Source organism: Odontesthes bonariensis, chromosome 22 (genome assembly GCF_027942865.1).
Source record: "Odontesthes bonariensis isolate fOdoBon6 chromosome 22, fOdoBon6.hap1, whole genome shotgun sequence".
Lineage (NCBI taxonomy): Eukaryota > Metazoa > Chordata > Actinopteri > Atheriniformes > Atherinopsidae > Odontesthes > Odontesthes bonariensis.
The window spans coordinates 27,990,342-28,005,820 of record NC_134527.1 but is presented as its reverse complement, the minus strand read 5'-3'; the positions used below and the strand labels follow the sequence as shown (position 1 = coordinate 28,005,820).

The window sequence follows — 15,479 nt, the reverse complement described above, 5'->3', positions numbered from 1 at the left end:
AGTGGTATTAAGGCCTGGGGGGCTTCCTGGCCATGGACCTAAGATGTGGATGTTTTGTTCCCCGAGCCTCTCAGGTCTCACTTTTCCTCATGGCACGGTGCTCCATCCTGCCGGAAAAGGCTTTTTTCTTGAAACTGTTCCTGGATGGTCAGGAGAAGCTGCTCTGAGGATGTTCTGGTACCATCTCAGGATGCTTTACTGTCTGCAGGACACAGGACGAACGTTCTCCACACTGTCATTTTTCTGAATGCTCAACACTTTGTGGACAACATCAGTCTGTCCTGATGTTTTTCTTGGAGAGAAACGGCTTCTGTGCGGTCCTTCTTGACACCAGGCCATCCTCCAAAGGTCTTCGCCTCACCGTTTCTGCGCCAGCTCCACCCTGGTGGCACCCCCATTCCACAGCTGGATCACCTTTAGGAGGCGGTCCTGGAGCTTGCTGGACTCTCTTGGGCGCCCTGAAGCCTTCTTACAACAAAACTGAAAAATTGTTATTTGGGTGGAGTATTCTCGCCTGTGAAGCTCTTTCTATGCAAAGCAGTGATGACTGCATGCGTTTCCCTGCTGGTAACCATGGTTACCAGAGGACAAACAATGATTTCAAGTACCACCCTCTTTGTAAAGCATCCAGTCTGCTGTGCTGACTCAGTCAGCAGGACAGAGGGACCTCTAGCCTGTCAGCGGGTCCTTTAGTTGCTGAAAGTCAGAAGAAATGGGTTTTTACTGGATTAAGTTCATTTTCATGGCAAAGAGGGACTCATCTGATCTGTTCCCATAAAGACTAAAGCAGCAGACTTTGTGGAGATTGATATTTGTGCGTTCCCAAAACTTTTGGCCATGACTGCATAAAAAATCACTTTAATTTCTCACATTTTAGTTTCAGAAAGATGGAAAACAGATGAGTTCAGATGCTCCTTCTGTTTGTGTGCAGTTGGACCGGTTTAAGGAACCTCCAGCGTTCGGGCCCATGTGTGACCTGCTGTGGTCGGACCCGGGGGAGGACTACGGCTCAGAAAAGACCCAGGAACACTTCTGCCACAACAGTGTCCGAGGCTGCTCTTTCTTCTACAGGTACGAGCCTCTGCTGCTGGGACAGCTGTTAATCTGAGCTGATTAAAGCTTTTCCAAACAATGGCTTATCTCTGGATAAGTGACCGCTGGTTTAATCCGCTGTCACGCTGATACTGAAAATAAATATTAGCGTTCTCTGCTCTGTCTTGATATTTGTTATGAGTTTGCAGTGTTGACACCACACGGAGGTCGGAGAGGAGAGAAATCTGCTCAGAAAGCTTCAGTGTGTTGGTGATTATAACCCTCTGACTTTAGTTTAGCTCACAGCTCCAAACAGCAGCCGCGATGGCAGGAAAGGTGAAACCGAACCACAGAAGCAGCAAAAAAATGTTGCTGTTTATTCTTAGAGATTTTACATTAAATTAATTAAATTTAACCTCAGAGAAGCACTGAAGCAAAAGTCAGATTTAGGGATGTAACAGTGCACAACATACATGGTTCTGTGCGCTTTCAGTACAGCAGAGGAAAGATGGACACTCCCTCGAAGAGTGTTTCTTACATTGGAAAGTAATTGCAGGGTATTTTTTGTGTGTAGAAGTAGCTGCGGTGTCGTGTGGGCTCTGAGTGTAAAAGGCATGCAGCGATAATCTTCTGAAGTGAGTCGACATCTTTGAGTGGATCAGATCGGCGCCTCCCCCACCTTCTGTGTCAAAGCCCCGACCTTAATTAAGCCCTAATTTTAGCACCATTTGCATCTCCTGTAACACTTTGGTTTGCATGGTTGCAGGTCTGAGCTTTGGGAAGCTTCATGTCCTCCTCATATGAATCCTGTTTGTGTTTTCAGTTACCCGGCAGTATGTGACTTCTTGATGAACAATAACCTGTTGTCTGTAATACGAGCACATGAAGCTCAGGATGCAGGGTGAGTCGGATCTCTCTCTGATTGGTCATAGCTTCTACTGTCTGCAGTCTGTTTCAGATGATGCTTTCGTCATGATTGAAGTGTTTGTGTCTGTCTTTCAGGTATCGAATGTACAGGAAAAGTCAGACAACAGGCTTCCCGTCTTTAATCACAATCTTTTCTGCTCCCAACTACCTGGACGTGTACAACAATAAAGGTATGAGAAGGGGAGGATGGAAACCTTGGCAACGGGTTAGAAAGTCCTTGGATGTGGAGATGTTGATGTGTTTGTTTTGTCCTCAGCGGCGGTGCTGAAATACGAGAACAATGTGATGAACATCCGGCAGTTTAACTGCTCCCCTCACCCTTACTGGCTGCCCAACTTCATGGACGTCTTCACCTGGTCTCTGCCCTTTGTCGGAGAGAAAGGTTGGAGCCATTTTTGTTTGAATTTAAAGTAAAATTCACTTCATAGATCAGTGTTCACAAATGTTTTCAGAGTGATTAGGTCTTATGGGGAGCTTTTTATCTGATCAAACCGGCTCTGGAGGTTCTGGAGTTTGAAAGTTTTCTGCACAGTGTTTTATTTGTGAAAGTTTGTGGTCTGATTTCACAGTGACTGAGATGCTGGTTAACGTGCTGAACATCTGCTCCGATGATGAGCTGATGTCTGAAGGCGATGACACGTGTGAAGGTAAGAAGGCCTCCCATCACCGACTCTTCCCACTTATTTCATATTCAATATTTAAAGACTCCCCGCTCTCTCTGAGTCTGTAAATCCGACACATTTCTGGTTTGGCAGCTTTGACATAGAAGCTCCTTTCTTTATTGGACTCCTGAAACTTCAGCGAATGCACACCTTTAATTTCTCTGCCTTCAAGTTGACTTGTGTTTATTGTTGCAACTGTGTGATCATCTTTTAGGCAGACCAGGAAATACTCTGTTACAGGAAGATATTGTTTTTGTTTAACTGAAGGAAACTCTGGATCATTCAGTTGTTTATTTGTTTAAGACACTTAATTAATGTTGGTAGGTGTGGTGATGTGGGTCATCTGCATAACGGTGGCAGCACATTTAGTTTTTTTAAATTTTTAACATTTAACATTAGTTATGTTCACGTCTTTAAAGGTTTGTATTGTGTCTCTGATGACTTTGCTGTGCTGGTTCAGAGGCAGCGATGCAGATAAAGAAGGAGGCATTTGTGTTCCACGCGCAGGTACCAACAGGTCATTTCATACAGTTTGGAACCTGTCTGAACAAAGAAAGTATTTCATCCAAGTGCGGATGTGAAGCAAGTCTGCTCTCTGTGCTCATCAGTTGATAAAAATCCACATATTTGGAGCGTTTGTGGCTGCAGGATGATGCATTTGTAACCACAGTGTGCCTCGCTGATGTGCGCTAACTGATTGCGGACATGTGCCCATATACCTCCGGTGAGCAGTCAGAGAAACCCTCAGTGTAAAGACTGTCATGTTTCCATGGTGACCTGCCGTGGGCGTTTAACACTGAATGCGATTAATCAAATGCAGTTAAGCCCGATGAGGAAGTGAAACCCTGAAGGAAGTCTAAGTGTTGCATAAGCTGCTAAAAGGGGTCGTATCTACAATCGTAGACAGCTCCACTGCCTTTTAGTCTTTAATCACGTGTGTGATTTCTGCCCCTTTTAGCATCAGCGGTCCTTCCTCTGTGTTAGTGACACCTCTAAAAAAGACTGATGGTATAATGATGCTACAGTTGCACGAAGATATGCATCACTTTGTGTTCTTGTTGAAACTGTTACATTTATTTAAAAATGAGTAATTCAGTAGTGCACAGGGAGCCATTCTCAGCTGATCAGAGAGCACTTTCTGCATACTTATAAATCAGTTGTGTGCACAAATGGACTGACAGAACGTTAACATGTTTTTCTATGACTTCGTAGTTCAGAACAGGTGAATGGTTTTATGGGTGGTGAATGACATATTAGATGTACCCAGCTGTAGCTGCAGACTTATAACATGAAGAGCCACCTTTCTCCTCTTGATGCAACCGACAGGCGAGTCGCTGCGTCTTTGTTTTCAGACAGTCTGTAACAGACACACCACCATTAGACGCTTCATTTGATTACATCCTGTCCCCTCCTTTCTGATGACATCATGCAGGTCGTAGAAGATTCTGACCAGAAACATCCGGCACAAGTTTTAAAAACGCATCTCCAGGAAGGAAATTGTGTTAAGTGGTTGCTGATTTGGTTTCGACTTTCCAAACCCTCGCGGCTCTGTTTATTCTGCTCTGCATTTAACCTGACTACAACAGTATGTGTGTACAACCAACTGACTGGACCTGACGAAACAACCTCCAATTTAATGTCAGAACACCATGAAAAAGTGCCACAGAGCAAAAATAATAATACGAGACAACAGTATGAAAGAGCTCTTATGATGGTTTGGAAGGCTTCTTCCTGCGTCTCGTCTCAGTTTATATGATCCACTTTTCTAGTCTCAGTGAGGACGGAACCAGTTGTCTGATAATCTTTCATTCTCCAGGTGATAGTCGCCTGACTTCATTACTGAGCTGATATGACTGTTGGAGTTCAGGTCTGAGTCCACAATAACACCCAGATTTCTGGCCTGGTTCGTGGTTTTAACATTACAAACTGAAGCTCCATTGGCTCCAAAGACAATGAGCTCTGTTTTGTTGTTTTCTAACTGAAGGAAATTCTGGATCATCCAGTGGTTTATTTGTGTAAGGCACTTAATAAATGTTGGTCGACGTTGTGATGGAGATCTGTGTGTCGTCAGGGATTAAGATTAGTTATGTTAAAGCCTTTAAAAGTCTGCGTTTTTATTCTGGTGACTCTTCTGTGCCGGTGCAGTGGTATCGATGCATTTTAAGCATCCTTAACAACGTACGATGATCATTGTATTTGTAGTTCATCCTCCAGCCAGAAGGGGGAGACAATGCTCCAGCACTTCACGTTAAATATTAAAAAAAACGATAAACAGAATCATGGGCATACAGATTTAGAAACACAATATTTCAATATTTTACATACTTGATTCACATTTGTACAAGAAAATGATTCACTTCTAAAATTACTTTTATAATTAACAAATTTTTAAATATTACTTGTATTGAAAAGTTTATCATTTCCTGAGCTGTGGGAAATAATGCAGTTAATAAAACGGATTCATGAGTTTAAATGTTTTAAACCGGAGTAAATTGAATAATTTGTTTGTGAAACTCGTGCTTGATTGTCATGTTTTTTCCTCACATTTTATTTCCTGTCCTCTCATTTCGCTCTCCAGGCGGCACTCCAGCCGTCAGGAAGGAGGTGATCCGGAATAAGATCCGGGCCATTGGAAAGATGGCCCGCGTCTTCTCTGTGCTCAGGTGTGTGTTGTGTTTCTGACTGTCGAGGTCAATTTTGATTGGAAAATTCCATTTTTATGTTTAACGTGAGGAGTAATAAGGATTGAATTGTTCAGACTCTTTAATTTTGAGTAATTTTACTATTCGATTGTTCCAATGAATGACTTTAAAGGACTGATTTGTCTTTAAAAGTCAAATGAATTAGGTTATTAGACAGAAAATACAGTTGTGTCCTTTTTCCAGCCTTTGCTCTACTTTAGTATAAGGCTAATGACTTCTTACTTGATTTACATGTGTCCTCCTTTAATCTTGCAGAAGTGTGTCAGAATAATTTGTCCTTAAACTGTGAGTGTTCCTGTTCTGAAATGAGTTATTTCAGGGCTCAGAACAGCATTTCAGACACGTTATTGTTGGATTGATCACTGTCACAGAGTGGCAGGAGCTGGCTGATTAAACAGTCTGTCTCAGCATCGCTTCATAAACCAGTGACTGGTTTTAAGGTCATTACACTCAAACGCCACTTTGTTTTATACCATACAAGAACTTCTGTTTCATTACACATAAGAACTGAAGTGCAGTCACATAAAAAAGTGGATTAAAAAAAAAGGAAAGCGCCACCCACACACTTGACACTGGCAGAGAAGCCACCTCCAGGATTTCAGACACCAACCGCAGACATAAACACGTGCAGTATCTAATCAGAAACCTGAGTTTTTCAGAACTGGTTTCGAACATTTGAGATGTTTTTATGTGATAAATGGTTTAAACTAGATAAACAGCAGCTTTCTGACCTCATCTTTGCTGGCAGCGGCTCGGGGTGAGGTGTTATTTTTTTTTTTTACCTATAACTGTGACATCAGAGGCATCACAGTGACGCACCTGGAGCAGACCTGTTTAAGACTTAGGTTAAACATCCAAACCTGGACGGTCTTTGTCTTAACGTGTGGACACCTCAAAAACACACATGGAAATTATTTCAGGGCTAAACGATTTACGGTAAACAAGTGTTCTGTCGATTAGTCGAGTAATCTGATAAGAAACATTTTCAATAGGGCTGGGCGCGTTAACTCGTTATTATCGCGTTAACTTGTTAATTATTTTACGCTGATAAATATTTTATTTACGCAGGTTTTATTATTGTAAAAGTCTGAATGCATCACATTCACACAGTTGCAGCAAACACCACGAAGCATGGAGTTATAAGATAAAAATAAATAAACTAGCAGGTAACATCACCGTTACAGGTGCTCCTCGGTCTCTGTGACTCACGGCGCTAACCGGCGCTACTTCCTGTTTTACTTGTTTCAACATAAAAGCACGTATTTCAAAATAAAAACTCCTGCGTTTACAGCCAAGTTGAATTGTCTTAGCACCGTAGTAGTTCCAGTCTAAAATATCACTTCAAGGCAAAACACACAACTGATAGCAGCAAGTCATTCAAGGAAACAGACAGTGGAGCGAGGCTTCTACATAAAAACTACAGAAAGATGCTGATGTTAAAAGTGTGTTTGCACAACAAATGTTATGGCACTTTCATTTATATGGCTGCACATTTCAAATAAAACTAAATGCTATGCACTACTTTTGAATTAATTTTTGGATTTTGCGTACAAATGCGATTAATCGTGATTAATCAGGGAAATCATGTGATTAATTAGATTAAAAAGTGTAATCGTTGCCCAGCCCTAATTTTCAATAAATGTTCAATAATAACTATTTAAAAGAGAAAAGCTTACATTATGAACTATCTTCTACCTACAGCTACTGTTAGGGCTGGATGATATGGATGTTGTTTTGGTTCGTTTGAATTAGTTTTCTCATGAGGTTTTGCATTAGAAAAGTACTTTAATTTAAAAAAAGAAAAGAAAAATTGATTTAAAGACTCATTCAAATTCAATTTGAAAATGCATCTGAAAGACGTCTGGAGGCCTTTTTGGAAAAGCTTTGTTTTGGTTTCAGTCTGGACGGCGTCTGCTCAGCTTAACTTTGTGTTGTTTTTGTGTTTTCAGAGAGGAGAATGAGAGCGTGCTGCAGCTGAAGGGTCTGACCCCGACGGGAACGCTGCCCATGGGAGTTTTATCCGGAGGTCGACAAACCCTTCAGAGCGGTGAGCACGAACGCAGCTGACCATCCCACCAAACACTAACCAGAGTCCAGCTAACACTAACTGCCCCTGCCTGCACTCACACCCCGAAACTAACCGCTGACAAACCGGCCCCCTCCACATCATCAACACTGCAGCACACACACAGGAACACACATGTCAGGTGGTGTTCAGAGAGCTCCACCATGCTGCCATAAAAAGACCCCCAGAGAGCGCGAAGGCACTTCCTGCTACTTCCAAACCTCACTGGCACTTTCCCCCTTACACAGCTCAGGTTTTACACATTTACACACGTTTTTTAACTCAGAATTAAAATATTTATCACAATCAACGTGGATTAAAAGAAAAAGTAGAAAACTTTCAGGAAGTTTTAAACTTGTCGATTCATGATGAGAAAAACCTCTCACTAGTGAAGTGGATGAAGTCATGTCAAATAATGCATTTAACAGCAGGGAACATGTGACTTTAGCTCAGAATCAAACATCCAGACTTAGAGGAAACATTAAGGTCGGGTCTCTTGGTAATTACATCATCATCATCTGTATGCAGAACTGTCAGCTGGTGTCTTCTGTGAGTGAAACAGATTTGACTTGAGATGCTTATCTTCTTACATTCACACAAATTTGTGCATGTTTTTCTTCAAAAACCAGATGGAACATAACAATAAATGAGTGTCTGAATAGGAATGTGACCGCATCAGATGAGGCTTTTTGATGGATGGTCTGTTAAAGTTTGAGCTGAGTGAATAGCAGAGATTTCCAGAGACAACACACTGAAACATCCAGCTCTGTTCAGATGACTCAAATCCTCAGCTGAATAAAGATGGCAGCGGGTTTTGAGGAGAACCGCTCTTCCTTGTCCTTTAACCCACTTTAGCGATATATGTGACCTGGAGCAGGAGCTAAACGAAAGCAACAATTAACCGTCCCAGTAGTTTGAATGATTAATAGATGGAGGATTTCAGATCCACATGAAAACATTTTAAACTGATCTCTTTGTTTAGAGACTATCATGATGATGAAACTTTATCAGATAGATCTGAAATGCGTTTATCACAAACTGACAGTAACTCCTCTTGAGGTGCGTTGGAATCGAAAGATGCACAAATGATCGTTTCAGTCTGATCCTCCTGATCACTATTAAGGACCTGATGGAGATCAGAAATAATGTTGTTTCCCAACAAGCTGATTCATAAAGTTTCTGTGATGGCTGACATTTGATTTAGTTTTAGGTTTTGTTGGAATAATCTCGACCAACACTTGCACCAAAAAGTACAATCGCAGAAATAAAACAGAAGAAGAATCTGATTAATTGCCCCAAAAGACCTCAGCTGGTGAATAAAATCTGTGATTTTGTCTTATTGCAGACAATTTTATAATGTCTCTGTCCAGGATAACAGATGGTCTGTCATTACACAGAAATACCTTCATCATGAATACAATATCCTCAGTTTGTGTTAATCTGAAGAACATTTTCTAATCATTCAACTGCTTTATTCTCACTACGTTGGTACAGCTCATGTCCGCTAGAGTTCCTCAAAGACATTAAATCTGTATCATGTGATTACTTCAGGATTTATTGAGTCGGTTTATCCGATTAACAGTCAAACAGCCCCGAGGTTCCTCAGTTCATCTTTACAAACCTGACTCTGTTGGTAACATACCGACCAATCACCAACACTCAAACGGCTGAGGAAAAGTCTAAAAACAGAGTAGGTGTCAGGTTTATGTAAAGAAATTGATATGAACCAAGGTGGCCCTGCTTTAAAAGCAACATATGAGGCAAATATAGACATCTTCACCCTCTTTAGGATGTTGAGTTTTGGATTTATGTGTCAAGTTTTCTATAAAATCTGTACTTCCTGCTGTAGTTTGTCTTTTCAGGGCAGCATGGTGTCGACACATCCTCCTGTTTTTGTTAACCATGATGACGATGACGATGATTGTTGTTGCACCTCCTCTGTGAATCATGTAGCTCTAACCTCTGAGATCAGGATGGTTGGAGGGAGGGATGGTGGGAGGTGGGGTGAGGGGTTGTATGATGATTGACTCCATGTTAACGTGACTGACTGAATGCATTGATATTTAACGTTCCCACTTTCTCTCCATTGGTTTTGGGCATGGCACTTCTACTCACGCTTACACAGCCACCGTAGAGGCAGAAGAAGCACGAGGTATGCAACCCTTTCTGTCTGTCTGTCTCCATCTTTGTGTGTCTGTCTGTGACTCTGGAAGCTTCTGTGTTCAGACAGAAAACTATTCAGATGTGTTGGAATAGACAGAGAGTCCACTCTGGAGCACCAGAAACGAATTGCTGCTGATCTGGAACCAGTTTTTCTGCAGCGAGTCAAAGTTTAAGGGCTTAAAATCATGTAAATACAGCTTCAGATAAATTTGCCATGTTTGTAAATGACTGGATGGATATAGCTGTCACAGCGTGACTCGCTGTAGTTTGTTGTCAGGTTCCTATGGAGGATTGAAACTGTCATAATTCACAAATAAATACAGAAAAAAAAAAAATATATATATATATATATAAAAAAATATGTAGCAAAATAAGTAAGTTTATATGATAATAAATACTACTAAAATAGATGCATAATTTAATCTTGTGTCAATGTTTATTCACTTAATTTTCAATTTTACTTTTTAAAACGTTTTAATTGGAATTTATTTAATTTCTTTCTTTGTTTATTTATTAGTCCGGTATTTATTTCTGTAATCATTTTCCTTTAAATCTCATCTATCATTTAGTCTCTCCAAATAATTAATTCCTTTATTTTAATGTAATTTCATCTTACATTTTTAAATAAAATTTTGGTAAATTTTATTTAAAATCTAACGCTGCTAGCCTTTCCACTTCCGGTGGCTGTGATGTGAAACGGGCCTCCTTGACATATGTGTACAGGAATGTTAAAACTAAAGAAGTAAAAAATGACAGAAGTAAATCTGTCTATAAATAAAAGAAATTACAAAAAAAAAATTCAAAATAATTTAGAGAAAATGAATAGATGTAAATGAAAATGATACCGAATTAAATACAAATAAAGAAAATAAATGTAATATATTCTAAATGAAATAAAGAATAGAATTGAAAACGGTGACAAAGTAAATTAATAACAACATTAACATAATATTAAATGAATGCAGTTTAAAATGAAAACATTTGTTTCACTTTGTATATGACTATAAATTAATTTATCGTTTTAGTTTAGTAGCATTTCTCATTATATAAAGTTATTCATATAGCCATTTATAGCATGTTAGTTAATCCAGAGGTGTGTAATATTTCCAGCAGGAGTTTTACAAACTGTTTCTTTAATAAAACAGAGCTGTTTTTTTCTGTCCAGTGTGAGCAGGGAAGTAGTAAAACCTGCAGTGAGTTCACACATCGTTACTCTGCCATCAGCTGAAACGGGACATCATGTTCTGTGTGGATCCGAACACAAGTTTCCACAGAACCAAATGTTCTGTTTCACCCAACAAATCACACTTAAACAAAGTAATGTAACAGCTGATTTAGAAACAGAAACTTTAACAGTAAATGGTGAGAAAAGGATGCAGTTTTTCCCCTCTGTGACATAAAAATGTGATCAGCTGTAATAACAGTGAAATAACTCGTCTGTTTCTTTGTCTTCATGCTGTCTTTGTCCTATTCTGAAGTAAGTTTCCTCTCTTGGTTCACTCAGTCACCCTCGTGCTGTGTTCTGTTTAATTCATGTATATTTAATAAGGATGATAATAATATTGATGCGAGCAGCAGAGTCAGAAATCAGCCAGTTGTCTGAAAATTGGTAATAAAAGAATATCATGAAAAATGTCTAAATGGTAATGATCAGATGATTATTACATTTCTTGATACATACAAATATAAAATATTTTAAAAGTAAATAATGATGGTAATAAATATCAACAATTATTATATATTTATAATTTTTTATTATACATTATACTCAAATGAAATTCTTAAGAGATTAATTGAATGAATAAAAAGTAAATGAACAAAAGCAGTTTTATTTATTTAGTTTTTACCTGTAATGTTTATGATGTATTATTTATTGTTTTTGTGCACTTTCGTCAAACTTCAGTTGTTTTTAAATGTGCTTGAATAAAAGATGACGTGACAATGATAATATATATATATATATATATATATATATACATACACACACACACACACACACACATATAGAGAGAGAGAGAGCCTAGAAATCTAGACACCCCTAGCGGCCGCAAATGGAATTTGCTCCGGGGCTATGTACAGCTTTTTGCTGTACGGGTCTGGCTTGCTAGGCTAATTAATATATATATATATATATATATATATATATATAATTAAAACAAATCCTATTGGAAATTTCTAAATTATGGATTAAATATGTAGATTCTTAAAAATAAGATTCTCATAGATGTGATTTAGGAGAAAATTTTACTGTATCAGAAAAATTATTAATATAATTTGTTTTGAAAAGGTTCCTTAGAAAATTAGAAAATCAAATTTGTTAGAATATTATTAAAATTTCCAAATAGACATATCTCTTGACTGGGTAAATCAATATTGATTTGAAAATATATTGAAAAGTCAAACATTATTGAGTAAAAATGACAGTAATAGTGATTCAGAAAAAATACATCAAAAAGTTACCATAGAGAAATCTGAAAATTACAGAGGATTAAGTAGGATGATAAAATAGTTTTAACAATTTTCAATAAAAATAAATGTATAAATAAGAATTGATTATTTTAAAGCTAACATTAATTTTCATTTAAAAGAAAATTTTGTTAACATTTGTAAAAACATTGAATCGTACATTGTTAAAGCTGCGGTCGGCAACTTTTTTTTAGTCATATTAGCTTGAACTGTCATGGGATTCTGGAAGTAGAATATTAAATAGGCTGTTTAGTAAAAATAACGAATTCTGTAGCTCCCTCTGAAGCCTGTAATCATGCTTGCAAAAATCGAGCGCTCCCGGCTGTTTTTAACCAATCAAGTTAGGGCGATTCGGAGCTTGTTAGAGGTTGGGGGAGGGACCTGAAAGTTGTATCAGTTCGAATTTTCCGACTTTAGACTCGCAATTTTGAAAACCTGCCGACTGCAGCTTTAAAATCTTACATTTAAGATTTTTTCATCTGAAAAAATATTAATACAATTAATTTATTCAATAATGATTCAGAAAATATAAGCAATTTAAAAAAACATTCATTATAAAATTTGAAGAAAAATATTAAGGAAACAAGTTTGAAATAATAAAATTTGAAACAACGTGACTAAAAAAAGAGAAAATAACAGAAATGTCCCAGCAGATGGTTCTGTTTGTACTAAACTTACACTAAGGATGTGCTTCTGGATGGGTTTGTGAACCGGGTCAGACCCGTTAAAGTCGCCTCCGTGCACTCTCTGACTCTGCTGTTAGCGTCCGCTCCTGGTTTTGGTCTCTCTGACGGTCTCCCGTGTCCTCACAGCCATCCAAGGCTTCAATCCGCAGCACAAGATCCAGAGCTTCGAGGAGGCCCGCGGTCTGGACCGGATCAACGAGCGGATGCCCCCCCGCCGCGACAGCAAGCAGCAGGAGGCTCCCCTCAACAACCTGCCGGCCAGCACCGGACCCCCGGACAAGAACGGCACCAACGCCCAGGCCTAGTTCCTCCTCACCTCGCCTCCTCTTCCTCTCCTCCTACTCCCCCTCCTGTCCTCCCCCGTCCTCTCAGAGCCGAGGGGACGCGGCGTTTCAGTCCGAGCGCTTATTTATTTTATCATCGAGTAAATATCATCGTTTGAGACTGAACAGAGACTCCAGGGCGCCGGTACTCCACCCACACCTGTGTGCCGGCCTCCTGTCTTCTTCTTTGTTTTTGTTTTTGATTGGGGAGGAAGTGACGCTCATTCAACGCTGTGTTTGTGCCCACACACACACACACACACACGCACACCTACCCACACACACACGCACGCGCGCACACACACACACACACACACACACACACACACACACACACACACACACACATCCTTTCTTATGCCAACGATAGTGTGACTGAGCTCCGCCGAGCGAGTATTGACATTTATACTATATATGTATATTTTAATTGTTCCCGCTTTTCGATGTGATGTTATTTTTGTTTGTTTTTCTTCTCTTTTTTTTTTGTTTGTTTTTCTTTTTTTTTTTTTTTTTTTTTTACAACACATAGATTTATTTACCCAAAGCTGAGGGGAGGAGGGGGAGGAGAGTTGAAGGGTCATTCCGCTTCATTACGACTCTGAAACAAATCTTATAGAAGCTGACGATGAGGGAAGACGACAGGATGTGGCTGAAAGCTTCGGGTCCGGCTGAATGTGGAGGGAGTGGCTGTAATTTCAACGTCATACTCGCTGAGTTCAGCTGCAGCACGATGGGGCGATAAAACAGACGCAGAGAAAAAGGGAAACAAAATCGAAAAGCTCGTAAAGCAACAACAGGATGTGAGAAAATCTTAAAATAAGTCGTGTTTTGGTTCTAAGATGTGACACAAGATTATCCAAAAAAATCAAGGAAATGTTCGATGCAACAAAACTAGAAAAAGTAAATATCATGTAGTTATCCAGAAAATATAAAACAAACGGAACAAAAATGTAAAAAAAAATAATTTTTTAAAATTTCATTAAAATTAGTAAAAAGTGTCATGAAAGTTTTGATTAAGTAACAAGAAAATATTCAAACTTATTCTGGGATTTTTTTTAGTTTAATAAAGACATTTTCTCTGAAAAATTATATTTAAATACAAAACTCAGAATTAAATTTAAGGAAAATGTAATTTGTTCATAAATTATTACAAAAATGTATCAGTTAATCAGAAAAAACCCCGTAAAATATCAAAACTTTATTAAAATCATTGTTTGTTTTTTTTTTCCATCTTATCCTGAAAAAGTAAGATGAAATCACAGAAATGGGAATTAGATCAATTTTAGCTTCTTAAAAAGTGTGAAAAGTCCCAGAAAAGATCAAAATTATTATCAAATTAAAGATCATTATTAAGATGTTAAATATATATTAAATCTCAGATTTTTGAAAAAGTTCTGAATATTTTCTTCATAAAGTTGAAAAATATTTTCTGAAACATTTCTGAAAACCTTCAAAGTGAACCTGTAATTTTAGGAGAAAAAAGAAGTTGAGCAACAAGCCTGCGATGCTCCGTGACGTTCGGACCTCTGCTGAAAGTCGAGTATTTTGTTATAATTACTGAAAATAAGTGTCTGAACATGAAGACGAAGCAGGTGGAGGTGTTTCTGGTGTGTTTCCGGTGTGATGGGGACCTGGGTGGGGTTGATCTGATCATGTGTTGTTTGATTTCGGGGTGGGTGGAGACTGCCGGGCCTCGTTTCTCAGAACATATCTCACAGAATGTACAGAACCAGTTTTTCTTTACAACTTCATCTGAAACTTTTGTGGAATTCATGTACTGCGAGGCCTCATTTATGTAGACGTTTCACTCCATTCAAATAAAAAATTGAAAAGTAGCCCGTTGTCAGTCTCTTTCAATGCTGCCAAGGACGCCGCCAGGCAGCCAATCAGAGGCTGGCGTGGGAGCTGCTGCTGCTCTCTTGTCGCTTAGCAACACGGGCCTCCTCATGGTTACCTGAAGGTCAGAGATGATGAGAACTCCGGCGGCAGGGGGCGTCTGAATGCAGCACAGCGGAGGCGATGAGCGTCGCCACGGAAACACGGAGGCGTGTAAGCGTGGCGTGTCGAGGAGCACACACACACTTTGTGTGTGAGGTCAAAGGTCAGAGCATACAAGAGCCCTCTGGAAAAAGGATGGAGGGAAAGCAGGATGAAGTGGAGATTAAGTGGTGAACCTTTCTGCCTCTGTGTTTGTTTTGTGCATCTTTGTGTGCTGGTTTTGTGTCAGATTGTGCTTCCCGTGTGTTTCTCTGTTTGTGCAGGTAAAACTGACTCTTGGGTTGCTGCTGGTTGAAGGCTCATTAAAAACTTCCAGGTTTTGGATGGTCGTGTTAAAAAAAAACGCAACAACCAAAAGTTTTTTACCAGGTTTATTTGAGTTGTACGACAGAAACGGAGGATGATGAGGTTGAAAGATGGACGGATGTCATCCACCTGTACAGGTGTCAGAGAGC

General features: G+C 39.2%; 1 protein-coding gene across 3 annotated transcripts in view; it reads left to right on the top strand.

Annotated features, from left to right (window-relative positions):
- The window catches only part of ppp3ccb (protein phosphatase 3, catalytic subunit, gamma isozyme, b), a 36,865-nt gene extending 22,004 nt beyond the window's left edge, over nt 1-14,861 (top strand). Inside the window, exons 6-14 of one of the 3 annotated variants that reach the window (XM_075455508.1) lie at nt 932-1,071; nt 1,856-1,933; nt 2,035-2,129; nt 2,216-2,341; nt 2,529-2,606; nt 5,200-5,284; nt 7,273-7,370; nt 9,514-9,540; nt 12,839-14,861. In XM_075455508.1, coding sequence (XP_075311623.1) covers nt 932-1,071; nt 1,856-1,933; nt 2,035-2,129; nt 2,216-2,341; nt 2,529-2,606; nt 5,200-5,284; nt 7,273-7,370; nt 9,514-9,540; nt 12,839-13,008 — 897 coding nt within the window. In that variant the 3' untranslated portion in view covers nt 13,009-14,861. Of the gene's footprint in view, nt 1-931; nt 1,072-1,855; nt 1,934-2,034; nt 2,130-2,215; nt 2,342-2,528; nt 2,607-5,199; nt 5,285-7,272; nt 7,371-9,513; nt 9,541-12,829 lie in introns of all 3 variants that reach the window. The other 2 variants (XM_075455507.1, XM_075455509.1) reach the window with 2 other exon arrangements.
- Nucleotides 14,862-15,479: the final 618 nt, after the last annotated feature.